Genomic DNA, 17,299 nt, shown 5'->3' on the forward strand with positions numbered 1-17,299 from the left:
TTATTTGCAATTTATAAATTAGTCCAGCAACTCTAACATGCAACATTAAGGCAGGGCACAGGTACTAAAGAGGGACAACTTCTGTGTTTGGGTGGTTAAAGAGAGATGGTGTTTCGCAAGTTAAAGCAAATCTCAAAAATCAGACCATAAAATAGAGAAATTAGAAAGGATGTCTCTTAAGACATGAAGAAATAGTTTGGTTCCAGCAGGATCTGGTCCCTTGTTGTCAGGAGTAGCAAAGAATTTCACTTACTGGCAAACAGAAGTAGAATTTCCAGCAAGAAAGCACATGAAAATTTAAGACTGTACTTAAAAAACATTTTGAGTAAACACTTTTTAATGGGAAAACCAACACTGTATCAATAATAGATACTTCATGCTTGCAGAAAGGTTTTTAAGTTTAATTTTGTATCTCTTTTTGCCAAGAGTATCACTAGAGCCCCCAGTTTTTGTATAGCACTAAATGCTAGACTGTGCATTTGCACTTTGAGGATTTTGTTGTTAAAATCACTTTCGATTCTGTTAATTTGCAAAACTCTTTTAACAGTTTTTCCTTCTCGAACAAAAGCTGAAGAGGGACTGACTTTTTGCTATGCCTTTTAAATGCTGGCATTGCTTTAAAACACTTTACTGACTAGGCGCTTGGTTAACAGCAAGGATAACTGTGTGCTAAGGTAAACCAGTGGTGACAGCAGGACAACTTCACAAAAACCAAATGCCAGAAAACCATAAAACAACAAAACCCACAACAGCAATGAGAAGTCAGAGTTCTTCCTGGCATCCCTACTCTGCTGGAGAAACCAAGTGCTCAAGGCACAGCATTACCACTCCTTTCCTGAAAGTGATACGAGCCATTAGAGCTACCTCGCATTTTTACACCCACTACCTGAGTATCTGGATTCTCCTTCAGTGACGAGGAGCACAAAGATGTAAATATTACACATGAACCGGATGGCTGAAAAACAATTATGTAGACAACAGAGTAAATGAAAGAAGCTGTTATATCATCTGACCACAGACCACACACACATAAACATACCTTTTTATTATTTCTGTAAACCTGTCTTTACAAACTTTGCTGCTGTATTACTCCTATTTGAGTGTTATAAATAACCTGTATTTCAGCAACAAGCTTTAAGCAAGGAAGTCCCTGATAGAACAAGTAGATAGACAGAGTGTTGGAGAGACCATCAAAACCAGTTTTGTGTGCAGCTGCTTACAGTGGGAACATTCTGGTTTGTTTAACATAAAGGGGATCCAATAGTGGATCATTCATTTTGCTGTGCCATTAATATAAACAGAACACCTTCTGTTACTGGAATAAGTAAAAAAATAAAATTTAAAAAAAAAAAATCAGTAAGTATAAGAACCCTTACATAAAAGCAAGAATAGCATTTTAGAACCATTTGTTATTACACAAAGAGTGTAAGTCCCACAAGCAAAGGTAAAATATGCTGAGCAGGGCAGGCAGGAGAGACCCAGTGTAAGATATTTATCATCACAATAAACACTGCACTTGTGGCACTATCACACTTCACACATGTTCAGCTTTTTGCCTTTGTTCTGCACATTCAGATAAGAACATTTGCAGAAAGATCCTCACTGCTAATGAATGACTTCCTATAAACCAGGAGAAAGGGAATGAGAGATGGCACGAGAAAGCAAAGGAGAGTGAATGCTAAGAAGTAATACAAGCACCTGCTAAATGACTGTCTTTTGTAATTATCCATTTGCAGTACTTAACCAAGGATGCAGAAACATCATGATAGCCTATTTAGATATTATGATATTGATCCATGGATCTCAAAGGTGTCTAGGCAGCATTACCTCTGTCCGAGGGAATCGAACAAAATGGTGTGTCCAAGGTTTCGGTGAAGGTGTGTGCGACACTGGGTATTACAGTCCATAATTTTCAGTCGCCCACTATGCTATGTGTTTAGAGAACACTGAAGTCAAAGTGCCCATTATAAAGAGCAGCAATATGACAACAGAAAACTAAAGCTCTAAAATTTGGCATTTTGACTGTGTGCTTCTACGCATTATGAATAAAACAAGATAAGACTGCTCTGCCTGGGTATAGCATTTTTATAGTACTCCATAAGGTGCTTTTTGAATAGCACCAACAATCTAATTTTACACTTAAAACACCTTCCAACTACAGTTCTCCTAAATCCAAATTTCAGGACTACCCTAAAACAAGCTTCTTAGCCTCACCTATACTCCTAAATATGGCTATAGGTCACACATTTCAACCACTCTGTAGTCTTCTGACACACTTTTTACCACATCCTTGAGCTCCAAGCAACAGGCGGCCTCAGAACAATATTAACAAATTAACCCTTCCACTAATGAATCTGAAAACACTAGTGAAGAACAGACTCAGTCTGTACTTGAGTTGCCTCACAGTAGGATTCAGATCAACAGCCCAGTAAAAATAAGAAGATAAAGGTGGAAAAAATGAGCAAGATTTTGGGGTCTGATATGCTGGCTTTTCTCACGTTCTGCATTTTGTATCTCCATCATAGAGTCACAGAATGGCTTGGGTTGGAAGGGAGCTTAAAGATCGTCCAGTTCCAATCCACTGCTATGGCAGGGCTACCGCTCACTAGATCAGGTGCCCAAGGCCCCATCCAACCTGGCCTTTTACACCTCTAGGGATGGGGGCATTGTAAAAATGACAAGGCTACAATGCCTCATACATTGGCCCTGGATTTTAGTGGAGGTTTATTTTTCTCTTTTCCAAACCCCACCATTATTCTGCTCTCAGATCTCATTTTGCAAGAAATCACTCAGCTTTTTTCAGCCTCAGCAAACTGAATCTCTGCCTGTGACACGTGTTATTAAGCTGCAAGCAGTACAGGTTCAAAAGAGTCAATGAGAAGCAGTACATTTGATTTCAGAAGTTTATTTGCTTAAAATTTGATATTGCCAATTGCTCATTCCATGCATTCCCCTCCGTTCTGTATAAAACAGGATGAATGATAAAAGAGCAATTATCTCAAGCTCTGGGCATTCTTGTTAAATATTTAGGAATCCTATTATAAATTAAAACCCTATCATTTTCACTTGACCTCATCTTCATGTCATCTTATTAATACAGCAGCTGAGACTTCTACCATGCAGTCAGATGCACAGTTACTGCTGGCTGGCCCAATAACCCCAGTTCCTCCTGCTTTCCAAAGCTGAGCCATGAAGAGCTCCAGGAGGCAAGAAGGAGACAGTACAAACTCCTGGCTAATGGAGTTGCAGCCTCTGAAGCACATAAACATAATCACTTCCCTTGTAAAGATAGGTGGAGATCATTAATGCATTGCTCATAATGGAAGCAACTACCAGCTGCTGCTGGGCAAGAAAACCAGGGTTCCCCTTGCTGCATCCTTCCCATTTTATCATGCGTATTGATATATACAAACCTATATGCAGACTAAACTGAGTACAGGGATTTTCTGCTCATGAAAAAAACTGCAGTTATGCAGCCCCAGGCCAGACATCTCATTCAGCACCTTGAGGAAAGGCAAACATAGAACAGAACAGCTAGTGCTCCTTGGTTAAGCTACTAAACCCAAACACAAACTTAGGGAAGCTCCCCAGTAAGAATGTCTTTGGTGAGATGGACACAGCACCGGTGCTGCAGCAAAGCAACCTCTCCATGCACTTCTCACCCACCTTTCTGTAGCGAGACTCTTCCTAGAGACATAGGCCTCAGTGAGGATGGGCAACATGGGCAACATATGAACTAACTACAGTTCTCACCAGGTATAGTATTCTACCGCAGACAGGCATTTAGTCTGGAGAAGGGAAGACTCAGGGCCTTATAGCTCTCTACAATGACCTGAAAGGAGGCTGCAGCTGGGAGGGAGTCTGCCTCTTCTCTCAGATAGCAACAACAGGACAAAAGGTAATGGCTTCCCATTGCACCAGGGGATGCGGAGATTGGTTATTAGGAATGATTCCACCTCCAAAAGAGAGGTCAGGCACAGGCTGCCATGGAGGTGGTGGAGTCACCATCCCTGGAGGTGTTCAAGAAAAGTGTAGATGTGGCACTGAGGGATGTGGGTAGTGGGCATAGTGGTGGTGAGTTGATGGCTGGACTAGATGATCGTAGTGGTCTTCTCCAATCTTGAATGATTCTATGATTATGTCTAAAATGTGTAATTACTAGCAGAGGACGCAGAATATTTGTCAGGAACAGCTGTAAGATGATTGTTAAGACAGGGAGATGCCTTGTCTAGCACAGGTGAATATATTTCAGTGGTAGGAAAGAACACAGAGATGGCAGGATCACTCAAAAGTCAGGATGAGATTGAAAAGGAATCTCAGTTGCAGTTTTCTAGCTTCTTAAACTGGAGCTCATACCTCTTCTCTGTGTTGTGAGTGCCCATTTCAGCTGTGCATGTCACATATTTCAAACTGGATTTTAACACTGATGAGGTGTTTCCAGAGATGTAACAGCAGCACATGCAAAGATGCTGTGTAGGTAGAAGAGCAAAGAACAGAAAGCTGCACATCAAAGCTTCATCAGTGTAACAGGGGAAGGAGGAGTTATGACTGCTGCTGGATGCATGAAAACTATTGCTAAAGGACAGAAAAGTCCTATGAGATACTCACCAGCTTTGAGTGGAATATGATTCCCTGACAATAGACAAAAAAAAAGATCCATGGCATTGTCATAATTTGAGGACATTTAGAGCTTTAAACTAGGAAGTGGGACTATGGGTGCAGCCAGTTAATCTGGTCCTGGAGCAAAACATGTATCTAGAGAAACAAGCACCCATTTCCAACCTTCCTATCTCTCTGACAGAAGCACTGCTCTTCAGACTACTGAAGCTCCCACTTAAAAAACAACCAATAACCAGAAGACAAACAAATAAGCTGTTATCATTTTCTTAGCACCTCATGCAAGTACAGTCTAGCTCTAAGGATCATTCAGAAGAAAAAGACAGACAATAGCAGCTAGAGCCTTAAAGTTACCACTTACATAATGCATCCTTTATGATGTTTATTACATACAAATGCATTTACATGGTATATATGGTTATTTCTTTAGAAAATATTCTTAACATTAGTTACTATTATTCTCCATCTGGCAGCCTCTCTTAGCTTGCTGGCACCACACTGGGGCAGGATGTATCTGATACGCCCAAGTATAATAGTAATTCTGTTTCAGTCCATGAAATCTCTCCGCTGCTTTCAGGTAGATTTCAGAGCACGTCACACCCACAATCTCTGGGCCACGGACAGACTGTGCCTCACAGCACACAAACTCCTGAAGTCAGCGGTGGCCTCTGTACAGTTCCTTGATACACTTACATGTAATAATACTTTCCCCTCCTCCCATAGCTGGGATAAGATTGTCAGCAATTTTATGTATCAGCATGAATCAGCCCCATGAAAAAGAACTAGGTTTTTTTTTTTTTTCTTCATTTTCTGAAAAATATTCAATGTTTTATATTTGCTCGAGTGTATTTCTGGAACATGAAATTCATCTGCACAGTCCACCCTTCAGGGCAATATAAAATGGCACAAACACAATTATGTAGAAAAGTCCTTTTGAAGAAAATCTTCAAAGTGTTAAATATGAGCAATTCAACAGTGCTTTCCAATTTATAGCTTTACTTTGTCTTCTCCACTGGAATGCAATGCCCCAGCAGAGCGCGCTGGAAAAAACTATTCAGGATTCATTTCTTTGTGGGTTCCTTAGAAGTAATTCATAAACTCATTAAAATGTATGCGTGTTTCTCCTGCTGCTTGAATTCAGTGGGGATTTTTTTCCAAAGCAAATTGCTACTGTTTTGTTAGTAACCTCCTATCACTGCACTCTGCAAATGGCACAGTGGAATTGAGAAGCTCACATTTCTGACCAGTGCTTAGATGCACTTCACTGAATTCAACTATATTAGAGACCTACGGGTTAAATTCTTTGCATTTAAAAGGCTCCATAGCTGCAGTGGCATGCACTGAGTTGAGCCTACAAGGATAAGTGACTCAAGAACTGAGTGTATAGCTCTGAAACGTCATGTATTTGTCTTTCTGTCAACTAACCTTAAGACTGGGGAAAAAAAGTCCTGAAAAAAATCTTCTACCTTGGGAGCAAAGAAGCCCTAATTAGATTAACCCAAGCAATATAAAATGCTGTTACATTCCCTCCCTAACCAACAGTAACTCATTCCAATGAAAGCATTAAAGAAAAAGGTCTTCCCTGTGGCAGTAGCAGGGCTGCTGACCAAAACATACCAGCAAAACACATTAATAGCCTCTGATTTTTAACATGTGCTAAGGACCTCTGTGTCCATCCCGCTAAAGACTTACATGTATTTACTCCTTACAGGGGGAGGAAATTCAAATGAATACACAACCCAGCCTGGCTAACTAGAGTTGGATACTGCTTACAGTCAGTTCTACAGAACAAGAAATGATCCTTTATTGTACAAAGCTTCTGTTTAAAGAATGGAACTCCCTCTCATGTGTCTATACAGACACTGTTGGGAAATCAGTTTAAATAACAGCTATATGCTACAGTCTTAACACTGACTTTGATAAACACCAGGAACCGAGCAAGGCATGGGTTTGTTTTGCCAGCAGTGATGGCCACGGAGTCAGTAGGGCAGCACATGTAACACACTTTGCCAGCATGGCTTTCTCTTTCCTGAGCATTGCTAACACCAGTTTTCCAGTTTACCTTTACATACATTTATAATAAGCCTTTATTTATATACCTTTATAATATGCCTTTATAACAAGCATTTGCCTCTTATACTGGTACTTACTGAACACAGTCATTACCCAGTCTGGAAGGCTGTTTTGACACAACTGCAATAAATATACATCTCCTCCCCTATTACTTTTTCTCTCTGTTCCTTTTACAGATAACAGGTTTCTAAGCATTCCATCTGATAGGAACACCTGTACTACCTGCCAGCTTACAGATGTGAACAACGAAGTCACACTTCAGAAAGCTCCTCCAAAACACACAAAAACAGCAACTAAACAAAAAAGCACCGGCACTGAGACTGAAGTTGCCATCACATCACCTTGACCACGGCGCGCTGAAGAAGCCCAAAGAGAAGAAACAGAAGCCTCCACCGCAGCAACTCGGCGCGGCAAGGAGGGCAATGAGCACCAGCAGCAGCAGCTCTCCCCGCACCCTCCGCTCCGGTGCCGGCAGCGGGACACCCACCCGCACTCATCCACATCCCCTTCTGCTGCCTGGCATTGCGCTCCGCTCCCCACGCCGCGGCTCTCACTCCAGGCTCGGGCACTCATCCTCATGCCCCGTCCCGACCGGACTCACCTCGCGCCTGCGGTTCCATGACCCCGGACGGGTCGGCAGCTCCACCGTCGCCTCGAACGGAGCGGCGGTTCTGACGGCGCTGACAGACACCGGCCCGCGGCTGCCTCCGCCCCCGCTACCATCCAGCCCGGCGGATTGATGCGCCGCCTGCCGGCCCGGCCCTGCCTCGGCACCGGGAACCCGGAACGACCTCGGGTGGGAGCACGACCCGGCTCCCATCTCTGCTCGAGTTCGAAGCCAAGCAGCCGAGTCCGCCCGCCACGTTGTGTGGGCTGTGGACATCACTCGATTTGTTTTCGTTTTCAGGTGACGCCTCCTATGGCACAAGCACAAGGGTGTATCCGAAGGAGAACTGATGCTGTCTGAGCACATACACATAGGTTGCTCCAAAAGTAACGCTTCCTATTCATTTCCATGGAAACCACAATGGATACAAAGAGCACAGTGAACACTGCTTGATAGAGGAAGTTCTCAATTACAAAACACTATTTTCACAGAATCACAGAACTGTAGGGGTTGGAAGGGACCTCTAGAGATCATTGAGTCCAACCCCTCTGCCAAAGCAGGCTCCCTACACCATGTCACACAGGTAGGTGTTCAGTCAGGTCTTGAATATCTCCAGAGGAGACTACACCACCTCCCTGGGAAGCCTGTTCCAGTGCTCCGTCACCCTCACCATTTCACCATTTTCAACAGCCACCACCATTTGCTAAACATTCAGCAAGTGCCAGTGAATATCAGTGGGTGCCATATTTCCTGCACAGGGAATTCGGTGACACACCTTTGTTTCATATGCACTTCCCCAGCAGACCCCATTTTGTCAGACTGCCCTTCTGCTACCATCTGTAACATGGCAATTAAATGTAACAGTATACTGGTTGGACTGTTCAGCCTCTGCTGCCTTACCACCAGCATCTGCCTGTGTCATTGTAGCATAATAAAATAGCATAATAAAATAGGAGGCATTACTTTCAGATCAGCTCTTGTATTTAGCAGTTTACGTAAAGATGGAGCCTTTTCATTACGTAGCTCCTTATTTTACCATTCATGATAAGTACTTTGCAGTAGTGCAGTATAAACATGATGATACGTCATCAGCAGTACAAATTTACTCAAGGCTTTGTTCATGCCAGCATAATTTCCATACTTAGTTATCAATCCACATCAGCTTTGCTTGTGAAAGGGTGCAGAACAGTTGTGTTAGCAATACTGCATTGACACATATTTGCCAGTCAGACGCTGTATCTGATTTGTGTATCTGATACTACTGAGAGCCTTCCAGGACAACCTGAGGACAGGTAGTCTCTTGGGGCCTGTAATACAGAAGTAACAAAAGAACGGAGTGAAGGCAGGAAAAGGAAGTACTGGACATTCTTTTTGAAGAGCTATTCTAACAGGTAAGTATTTCAGGTGAAGAGCATCAGATCCAAAACAAAATGATTATGCAGTGAGTTTAAAGAGGTAATAAGTACTGCACATTAAAGTACTGTATTGCATTGCAAGAAGTCAGCATTGCTTCTCAGCTTTGTTTTTCAATCTATTTAGAAAGTAAAAGCCAAAGAAAGCCTTAATTTCTCCAGATATCTAATATTTTCCCCCTAATATATGCATGCTGCTGGTTTCAACTTTGAATTATTTTAAAACAGGAATTATTTTCTCTAGACAGGCCTCTGTGATTTGACATCTCCTCAGGCTGGACTTTACCACTTGCAGATGCATATCAGAGGTTTTCAGATGAACAAATTCTTGTACTTGTGCCATTTCAAATAACAAGGCATCATTCCATGGCAAGATTTGAGTTTAGGAATGCCACCAGCTTCTGCATTAAAAAAACTCCAAACCAAACCCATGGATATGATCCTTCACAGGAGTACCTTACCAGAAGATCCTATTAGGAATCCACAATCCTGCAACATAGAGCTATCTTATATGACTAGCAGACTTCTTAAACTTGTTCCAGGCTGCATGGGAATTACTAGGAAAAATGTATGGAATGAGTTCATGATATATATTTATTTTACCTTCATGTGAATCATTGTACCTGGAACTGAATGTCATGCCAGGCCTCTTCTAACCAATACAAAGGCCTGAAGACATTGTTCTGTAGTGAGTGGGTTTATCTTTGACAGCTTACTTTCCTACACTTTTATCAGCAGATTTTCATGGCTGTTCTAATAGTACTGAAACGACTTGCACAATTATTTCAGTGGTCTGATGGTAAGGTATTTGAATAGTTTGGTCTTTTTCTTCCTATGGATGTATTTTCACCATCTGCTTCTAAAGGAATGTAAGACAAAGCACAAATCTTGTGTGCTTTCTAGAGTTGTTTCAGTGCTTAGTGTAAAGTATAATCCATGATATAACAGTGTACATAAGAGGATGCTTCCCTTATCAGTAAGAATTAACAACTGTATCTCAGTTTTCTTTCGAACATCTTGAATTTTTCCTAACAAGGTTCTGTGGAAATGAATGTCATGTTGGCTATTCAGCACTGAACACTATCCTGCTATCTCAGGAGAAAATCAGCAGCTGCTTCCAATGATAAGTGCTGCATAGAGAACTTGGATCAAGATCTTTATCTGACATCAACTGACATCTCTATTATAGCCAATAAAATTCTGATTAGCCACTGAGGTCATCTTTGGTAAATAAGCTGTAGGACAGTCAATAGGGACTTAAGGAGAGCAATTCAAACATTATTTAGAAATGAAAGAAATGCTTTTTCTTCCATTACTCCACGTATTTCTGACTATCCTGTCAAAGGAAAGTGTCTCTTCTTCTCCTTCTCAAACTTTTTCCCAGTTTGTCTTAGATAAAATGGGATAATGTGAGCTGAAAAATCAATGTTGAGCCAGTAGGTAAAAACACCAGAAAGCTCAACATAACCCAGTAAAATAGAATATGAAGATTGTATCAGACTAGAACACACGGGGGAAGTGATTGCTTAGAATGTTAATTGCAATTGTAATTTGTATATTTGGGGCAGGGAAGTGTGAATTTAACCATAATTAACTGCTGGAATACTGAGGTTCAGCAGTGGAAACTTGGAGACTTTTGGAAGGAAAACCTATGAGCCCTGATAGATGATAATTTTTCCAGCAGGCAACAAAGTGCCTTCAATGCATTTGAATACATAAGCTCAGAAATCTCATAGAGCTGTGGAAAACTGTGTTACAGATGTTTATATTGATACAAACAGGCAATAAATGTGAATGTTTAAGAGTAAAATAACACCAAGAGAAGGACTATTAAAATGGCGTGTATGGCTGACACCTGAAATAGAAACAATGACTAAGCCCCAGTGACTCACCGAGGTTAGACAAGATAGAGAGATTAACCAGTCATTTCCTGAAGGGTGCAATAAGACATCCAAAATCAGCATACACTTAAGGAGAACCCAGGAAGCATAGGGAGGGGCTCCAAAATGGATGCCACTTGTCCCCACTTGCAAGCAATCCTGGACAGACAGTCTGGACATAAAGCCTTGGTGCCTGAATGCTCAGCAAACTGCCCTGGTTTCTGCGGTGAGCACAATGCAAGTGTGACAGAGTAAAATCAGCTGTGTTTTAAAATAAAAGATAATGTATTCCTACAAGGCATTGCATTGAGATATGTTGTTGCTGCAGCATTGGGGCATTATCTCTTAAAAGGTGATTTGACAGTCATGATGTTTGCAGGACTTTCAAAATTGTACAGATACCATGAATAATGTAATAAAGAATTCAACAATCACTTATATAATGTGTTAAATGAAACGGGTTAATTGTTAAAATGTAGAGTTGTCTCTCTTGTTAGAGTGTAAAAGAAAACCCACACTCTTATGACCGAGTTCATGGCATCCTACCACAGGGCTCAAGGGTGGTTCAGATGAGCTGCAGCCACAGGAGCACAGAGCTGAATCCTGACAATGGAAAACTGTAAGAAAATGATATAAACTTGCCTAACATATATCTGGAGAGCCATTTTAGGTGTCCTGATGGACTTGAGATGTCCACATAGATCTGCTATATGAAGACACGGGATCTTTTGGGGACCTGTTCAGTGCTCCTAGTAATGTGTCAGCCTTGTGATACAATAGACTTGCTACTTTGAAACTACTGCAAAATGATGTTTTATTAAGAAAGTCAACCTAGCAATTCTATATTATAATTAAAATAGTAATGAGTCAAAACTGATCTCTGATACAGATTTAATGCAATTTCATTTTAATTCAGCATAACTCATACAGATATTTGCATCTTCTTAGAACATTATCATCATACCCAAAAGGTAAAAATATCCTAATTGCAAGGGTATGTTTTGTTTTCCCAGTGTAGCTAAGAAGTGAAGTTAAACTGGGACTTGTTCTATGGGATTAGATAGCATCCATTTGTATGTGTGCACTGGGAAGCTGATACACAAGCTACTTTTGGGAAGCATTTAATTCAACCTCTTAGAGGAGCTCTCTATTTGAAGTGATGTCGATAATGTTGGAAAGCCTAAAAAATCTAATTCTTTCAGTATTATTGGATTTAACATCCATTTCCACAGTTTATATCCTGCATCAACAAGCTGCAGTAGAAGTACATCCTGCCACATGACGAGGAGTGAGCAGAACAACACAAAAACATTCCTGCCTATTTATCTGGATCACCAAACTTAAAATACAGTAGAACTTAATGACAGACTTCATCCTTATTTTTGATATGTCTGTATACTTTAGTGTTTACCAATGTCTAAGCGAATTCTTGTTAAACCTCAGCTTTACTCACGCAGTAAATTGACATCTCTGCACAGTCTGTGGTGTTGTGAGTTCTGCATTCAGGGAGAGTCACAATGACACGAGGATGAAGCTGGAGGATGTGTGATCTACAAAGCACACTCCTCTCAAAGGCTTGTAATGAAGCACTCCATTACTCAGAGTATGTCTGCAAAAAGCTTTCTGAGGCACACAACAGAAGCAATCTGCATTTCAGGGCAGCCTGCCCGAGCTCCAACTCAGAGGGATGCACAGATAGCCCCAGCCAGCAAATTCAGCTGAAGGCAGAGTCACGTTCTCTTACAGAGAGGCAGAGGTTATACAGGGGAACTGTACAAAGGACTTTTTGTAGACTTCATAAAACTCAGCACATCTCCCTTGTATTTGTCCTCACTGCTCCCAGTTTCCTCCTTTCCCTTTCCCTTTCCCTTTCCCTTTCCCTTTCCCTTTCCCTTTCCCTTTCCCTTTCCCTTTCCCTTTCCCTTTCCCTTTCCCTTTCCTTTTCCTTTTCCCTTTCTCTTTCCCTTTCCCTTTCCCTTTCCTTTCCATCTAAAAACACACCTATACATATTTTGGCCTTGCTTAGCCATTTGCTAGCATCCAACACTGGCAAACTGAAAGAGTTTTTTGTCTGCTTCTGCATACATTTACAGTCACCAACCTTTCTCTCTGTGGGCTCATTCACCCTTTCTGATGCTGAGCAAACTTCAGCAATCTAATGACTTTTTTTTGCATGTGATTTCCTAAAATTTGGTCAAGATCTCCCATGAGGTCCGTCAAAGTTTCATCCCCTTTTTGGCAAGTTCAGAAGACCTGTGAGAAATGTGACATTACAAGCTATAGATGTAGCAAGGTGCTGACCTTCCCACCTTTCCGAATTTATGGAAGGCTGTGCATGCTTTTCACTTACCACAAGCAGAATTCCAGGCTTATTTAACAATTTCAAACAGAAAGTGGAGAACTAAGTCTACATCTGTAGGCCAAGTCTACATAACCAAGACACTGTGCTTATGTGTCCAAAGAGTAGATTTTAGGAAAGGAATTTTAATGGTAACAATAATTTCCTCTTCTGATAAGCTGAGTTCCATCTATTTTATCTACAGCAGTATAGAGGAACGCTTTCTGTACCAGATATTTCTCCTCACAAAAGCATGAGAAGTCAATCCAAATAAATGCTTTGAGTTATTCAGTGATATCAGGAAAACTACAATTGATGAAACATAGGGATTTTCCATTCAGTGTTTCTCAGGTTGGTTTGCTGCAGTTTTAGTTCCTGACTGGCAAATCTCCAGAGATCTGCTTGCCTGTCTGTCTATTCATCCTCTTCAGCTGTATGCTCTTATCTTAAGTCTACTTCTCATTAAGGGGATTTTTTTAAATTTTTTTTAAAATTTTTTTCAGAAACAAAAATGTTATTTTAATAAGAGATTTCTTTTTCAGTAACACAAAAAGTTCCTCCTTTATTCTTATTTGGTAAGCACACACTGTCAAAATTACAAACATTTATGAAACAAGAAACCTGGATAATTATAGATCATTTTACCCCACAGGTAGATCAATTATTTCTTTAATCAAGTTATGCATGTATTAGGTGCTATTCATATCCAGGCTGGTATTAATTGAAATGAAGTATGATTACTGCATAAAATTATGCAGTAATTCTCAGCAGATTGCAGAGTTTGGCCTGGCAAAGGACTTTGTTGTTTTTATTTCTCTGGAATCAAATTATTCGTGCTGTTACAAATTCTGTATTCCATTTCTACTCATTTTGTCTGCCCGCAGCTGACTCTTTTGCAGACATTCTTTACCATAACATTATAGAATTATAACATTTGGAAAAGATGTCTAAGATCCAACAGTCCAACAGTCAATCCATCCCCATTGTGCCCACTAACAATATCCCTCAGTTTTTTGAACACCTCTAGTGACAGTGACTCCACCAGCTCCCTGAGCAGCCTGTTCCAATTCGTCACCACTCTTTTGGTGAGGAAATTTTTCCTAATAACCAACCTGAATCTCCCTGGTGCTGCTTGATGCCATTCTCTCAAGTCCTTTCACTGTTATCTGAGAGGTCATCTTTCCCCCTCCCCCCCCCCCCCCCCCCCCACACACACACAACCTCCTTTCAGGTAGCTATAGAGAGTGATCAGGTCTCCTCTGAGCCTCCTCTTCTCTGGACTGAACAATCCCAGATCCCTCAGGTGTTCCTCATAAGACTTGTTCTCCAGACCCCTCACTGGCTTTTCTGCCCCACTCTAGACAAGCTCCAGGGCTTCAGTGTCTTTCTCACAATGAAAGGCTCAAAACTGAACATAGTTCAGTTGGTTGTTAGAGGTGGAATACCAGTACCTATCTCCATTCAAGAACATTCTATTGCCAACAAGGTTTAGTTAAGCAAGACCAGTGACAACAGAGGTTACTAGTTCTTTTCCCATGTTATAGAACTTCATATTTAAGGCATTGCAAGAACAGCACACCAAAAATTCCAGAACTTTAACTTAGAACATGTATTTGTATGTTGATCGTGTGCAAATAAACTCAACTTCCATACATTAGACTGAAAAATACTGATACTGAATACTGAGTATATTCCAGCTGTTACAATGATTGATACAAGTTAGATTTGCTGGAAGCACGAGCATTTAAATCTAGTGGTTTTCTAGAGAAAACCTCAAGAAAGTTTCTGAATAACCTCATTGAAGTGTATTCAAGGATTCTTTAGCAACCTTTGTAACATGCAACTAAGTAGTTGTCTGGTTTGGTACTCCTGAGACTGCAACGAACGAGCAGTACACCATTTAACCACTTGATGGTGCTAAATGCTTTACACACTTAACAGAAGCTATTAACGCACCAAAAACGGCACACCTTTTGAAACACAGTTCATGTTGAAGTTTGAATCATATTTCACTTTAATGGGAAACATACATCTGTCATTTGATGTCATGGATATCTGAAGATTTGGTGTTACTGCTCACCTACTATAACTTTAGCACTGAGAACTGTTCTAAGTGGGTATGTGTGCCAATGATTCATCTTGCCTCCTCCTCTCAAATCCCCAACCACCTGGTATTTGCATTCAGTAGGTAATGACAGCCTGGTATGCACAGCTCTCTGATGGGCTCCTTTTGCACATACACATCCCTGCCAGCATGTCTACCCCATAGTTATTTCCTTTCCAAAATCAGCATCCTGTCCTCACCCTTTGGAATACTCTCATGTATATTCAAGCCTAAATAAAAATGAACCTACCTGAGCAGTTTGACTCACCAGTGGAAGGAGGCTGATTCCCTAAGAGCAGGTATGAGGGTTGCAGTAAGCATCCTATCCAGGCCTTCTTCTCAGCTCAGTTCCTGGGCCATAAGCTTAAGGAAGTCTGTGGATGCTTTCCAAGAGTATGCATATTTTGTGACCTTTCAGCCTGGATTCAGGGAGGATGACATACAGGATGCATGGGAACGACATATCTGGAGAAGTGAAAGTGATTGTAGCCTGACACCTGGTCAGACCAGGCTGTGCCATCATCCTTCTGCTAGAGCATTGAGGAAACAACCCAAGAGAGAACGTTTTGCCTCTCTGCACACCTTCACGTACCCTCATTGCTGGCTGTACCTTGTGTCTTCTGAGGCTGGGAGAAAAATGCTTGTCAAGGTATATTTGTAAGGGGAAACTGTGAAAGCGATGCTGAGTGTAAGTGTAGAGGAAAGAAACAAAAGCCTGCCAGAGCACAATTAGAACCAAAGTGCAAAATCATACCACTACCTCCCAAACTCTACCATGCACTCAAAGCACTTTTCAAGGCAGGCTTTTCCTGTAAAACTTGCTTCCAACTTTTCAGCTAGCTCCAGTTTTAAATCTATTTGGAGGTTTTACTGCTCTACATTTTGTTTGAAAGGACGTTTCTGTCTGTTCTGTTCAAGACGTCTGCCATCACTGCTCTCCTACTCAGTTTTTCTTTTCAGCTTCCACCCTGCTCAGCTCAGGTGGAATCCTGCGCTTCTGATGGGCACTGACACCAAAAACCTTTCTGTTCCCAATTAATAAATAGAGCTGCTCTAGTCTTAGGTCACCTGTGGTGGGAGGGATCTTTTAGCATACATGAAGCATACGTGCTTCATTGTGACTGCACATATTGTGCAATGCAGCCTTGTTGCAAGTGCTGCTGCTTACGCGTAAGGATGAACGTAACTACTAATGAACCTCATGTAATCAGACAGGACTAAACAAATAGTTCAGTGATTAATAGGGTTCAAATCATACACATATAATAGGTACGTAATAACATATTTAATGAATACTGCAACACGTAATGAAGTGTATAGATAAAATCCAGAGCAAAAGATAATCTGCATATAAGAAACATACATATACAAACTACTGATTCAAATAACATGTATGAGGTGTGCTTGCCACAGGATATTGTGATTAATGAAAATCTGTCTATTCAAAATTGATTGGGAGAACTCACTTAAGAAATAACAGTTGGAACAATTAGACTGAAAAATACCACTTCTCATCAGAAGACTTTCTGGGAGAGTGCTTAACAAGTTCTTATCCCAGTCACGTATTATCAGACCGCTTGATCCAGCACAAGTGTTCCTGTTAAGGTAGTTCCAATTGCTTGCACTGACAGGAGTTGATGCATAAACAGATGGTATTTGTGAGTTGTATCAGTTACCTGAAAACATCTTATTAGGCAATCTTAGCACATACAAAAATATGTCGGCCACCAAAGCTGTTTCTAGAGTGAGTGAGTGAGTTATGACTAATTTTCCTTCTCACATTTGAAGAACACTGGGACATTTTCAGCTAGTCAGTTCTTATGTTTTATTCCCAGCCAATGCTGCACAGCTACCAACTAAGAACTCTTCCTGTCTCTTTAGGATGACTAGCAGAGGATCCCCCATTTAGAATTTAAACATCGACATACATCCAGTTGCAGCTCATCATGACCTGCACATACAGCAGCTTCTGAGGGAAAATGCTACTCACTGCATCAAACAGATTTCTCAGGATGCAGTATTCATGCTGTGTCTCTCTGGCTTAGTAACGTGTACAGAGGCCAGAGACAAAGCAACAAAACGTTGTGTTTGATAGATTATGTCAAATCTGCAGAGAACTGGAGCTTATATACTGAAGCAGCAACATACCAAGGAACTTGAGTGACAGGGGTATATTGCCCCCAGTGGAAGTCTCTGCAGGGTCAACAGAACTGTAGGTGACTCTATCTTTCCTCTTCAGTTGCACATAAAAAATGGAGATAATTAGAA

At 41.1% G+C, this 17,299-nt stretch overlaps 1 protein-coding gene across 4 annotated transcripts in view; it reads right to left on the reverse strand.

Annotated features, from left to right (window-relative positions):
• The window catches only part of TPD52L1 (TPD52 like 1), a 48,734-nt gene extending 41,352 nt beyond the window's left edge, over positions 1-7,382 (reverse strand). For 2 of the 4 annotated variants that reach the window (XM_085541740.1, XM_015858778.3), the window contains exon 1: positions 7,292-7,382. In XM_085541740.1, the coding sequence (XP_085397866.1) occupies positions 7,292-7,310 (19 nt within the window). In that variant the 5' untranslated portion in view covers positions 7,311-7,382. Of the gene's footprint in view, positions 1-7,031 lie in introns of all 4 variants that reach the window. The other 2 variants (XM_085541739.1, XM_085541738.1) reach the window with 1 other exon arrangement.
• Positions 7,383-17,299: the final 9,917 nt, after the last annotated feature.

The sequence above is a fragment of the Coturnix japonica genome, chromosome 3, assembly GCF_054131305.1.
Source record: "Coturnix japonica strain WE chromosome 3, WE-NBRP24, whole genome shotgun sequence".
In the NCBI taxonomy this organism is placed as follows: domain Eukaryota; kingdom Metazoa; phylum Chordata; class Aves; order Galliformes; family Phasianidae; genus Coturnix; species Coturnix japonica.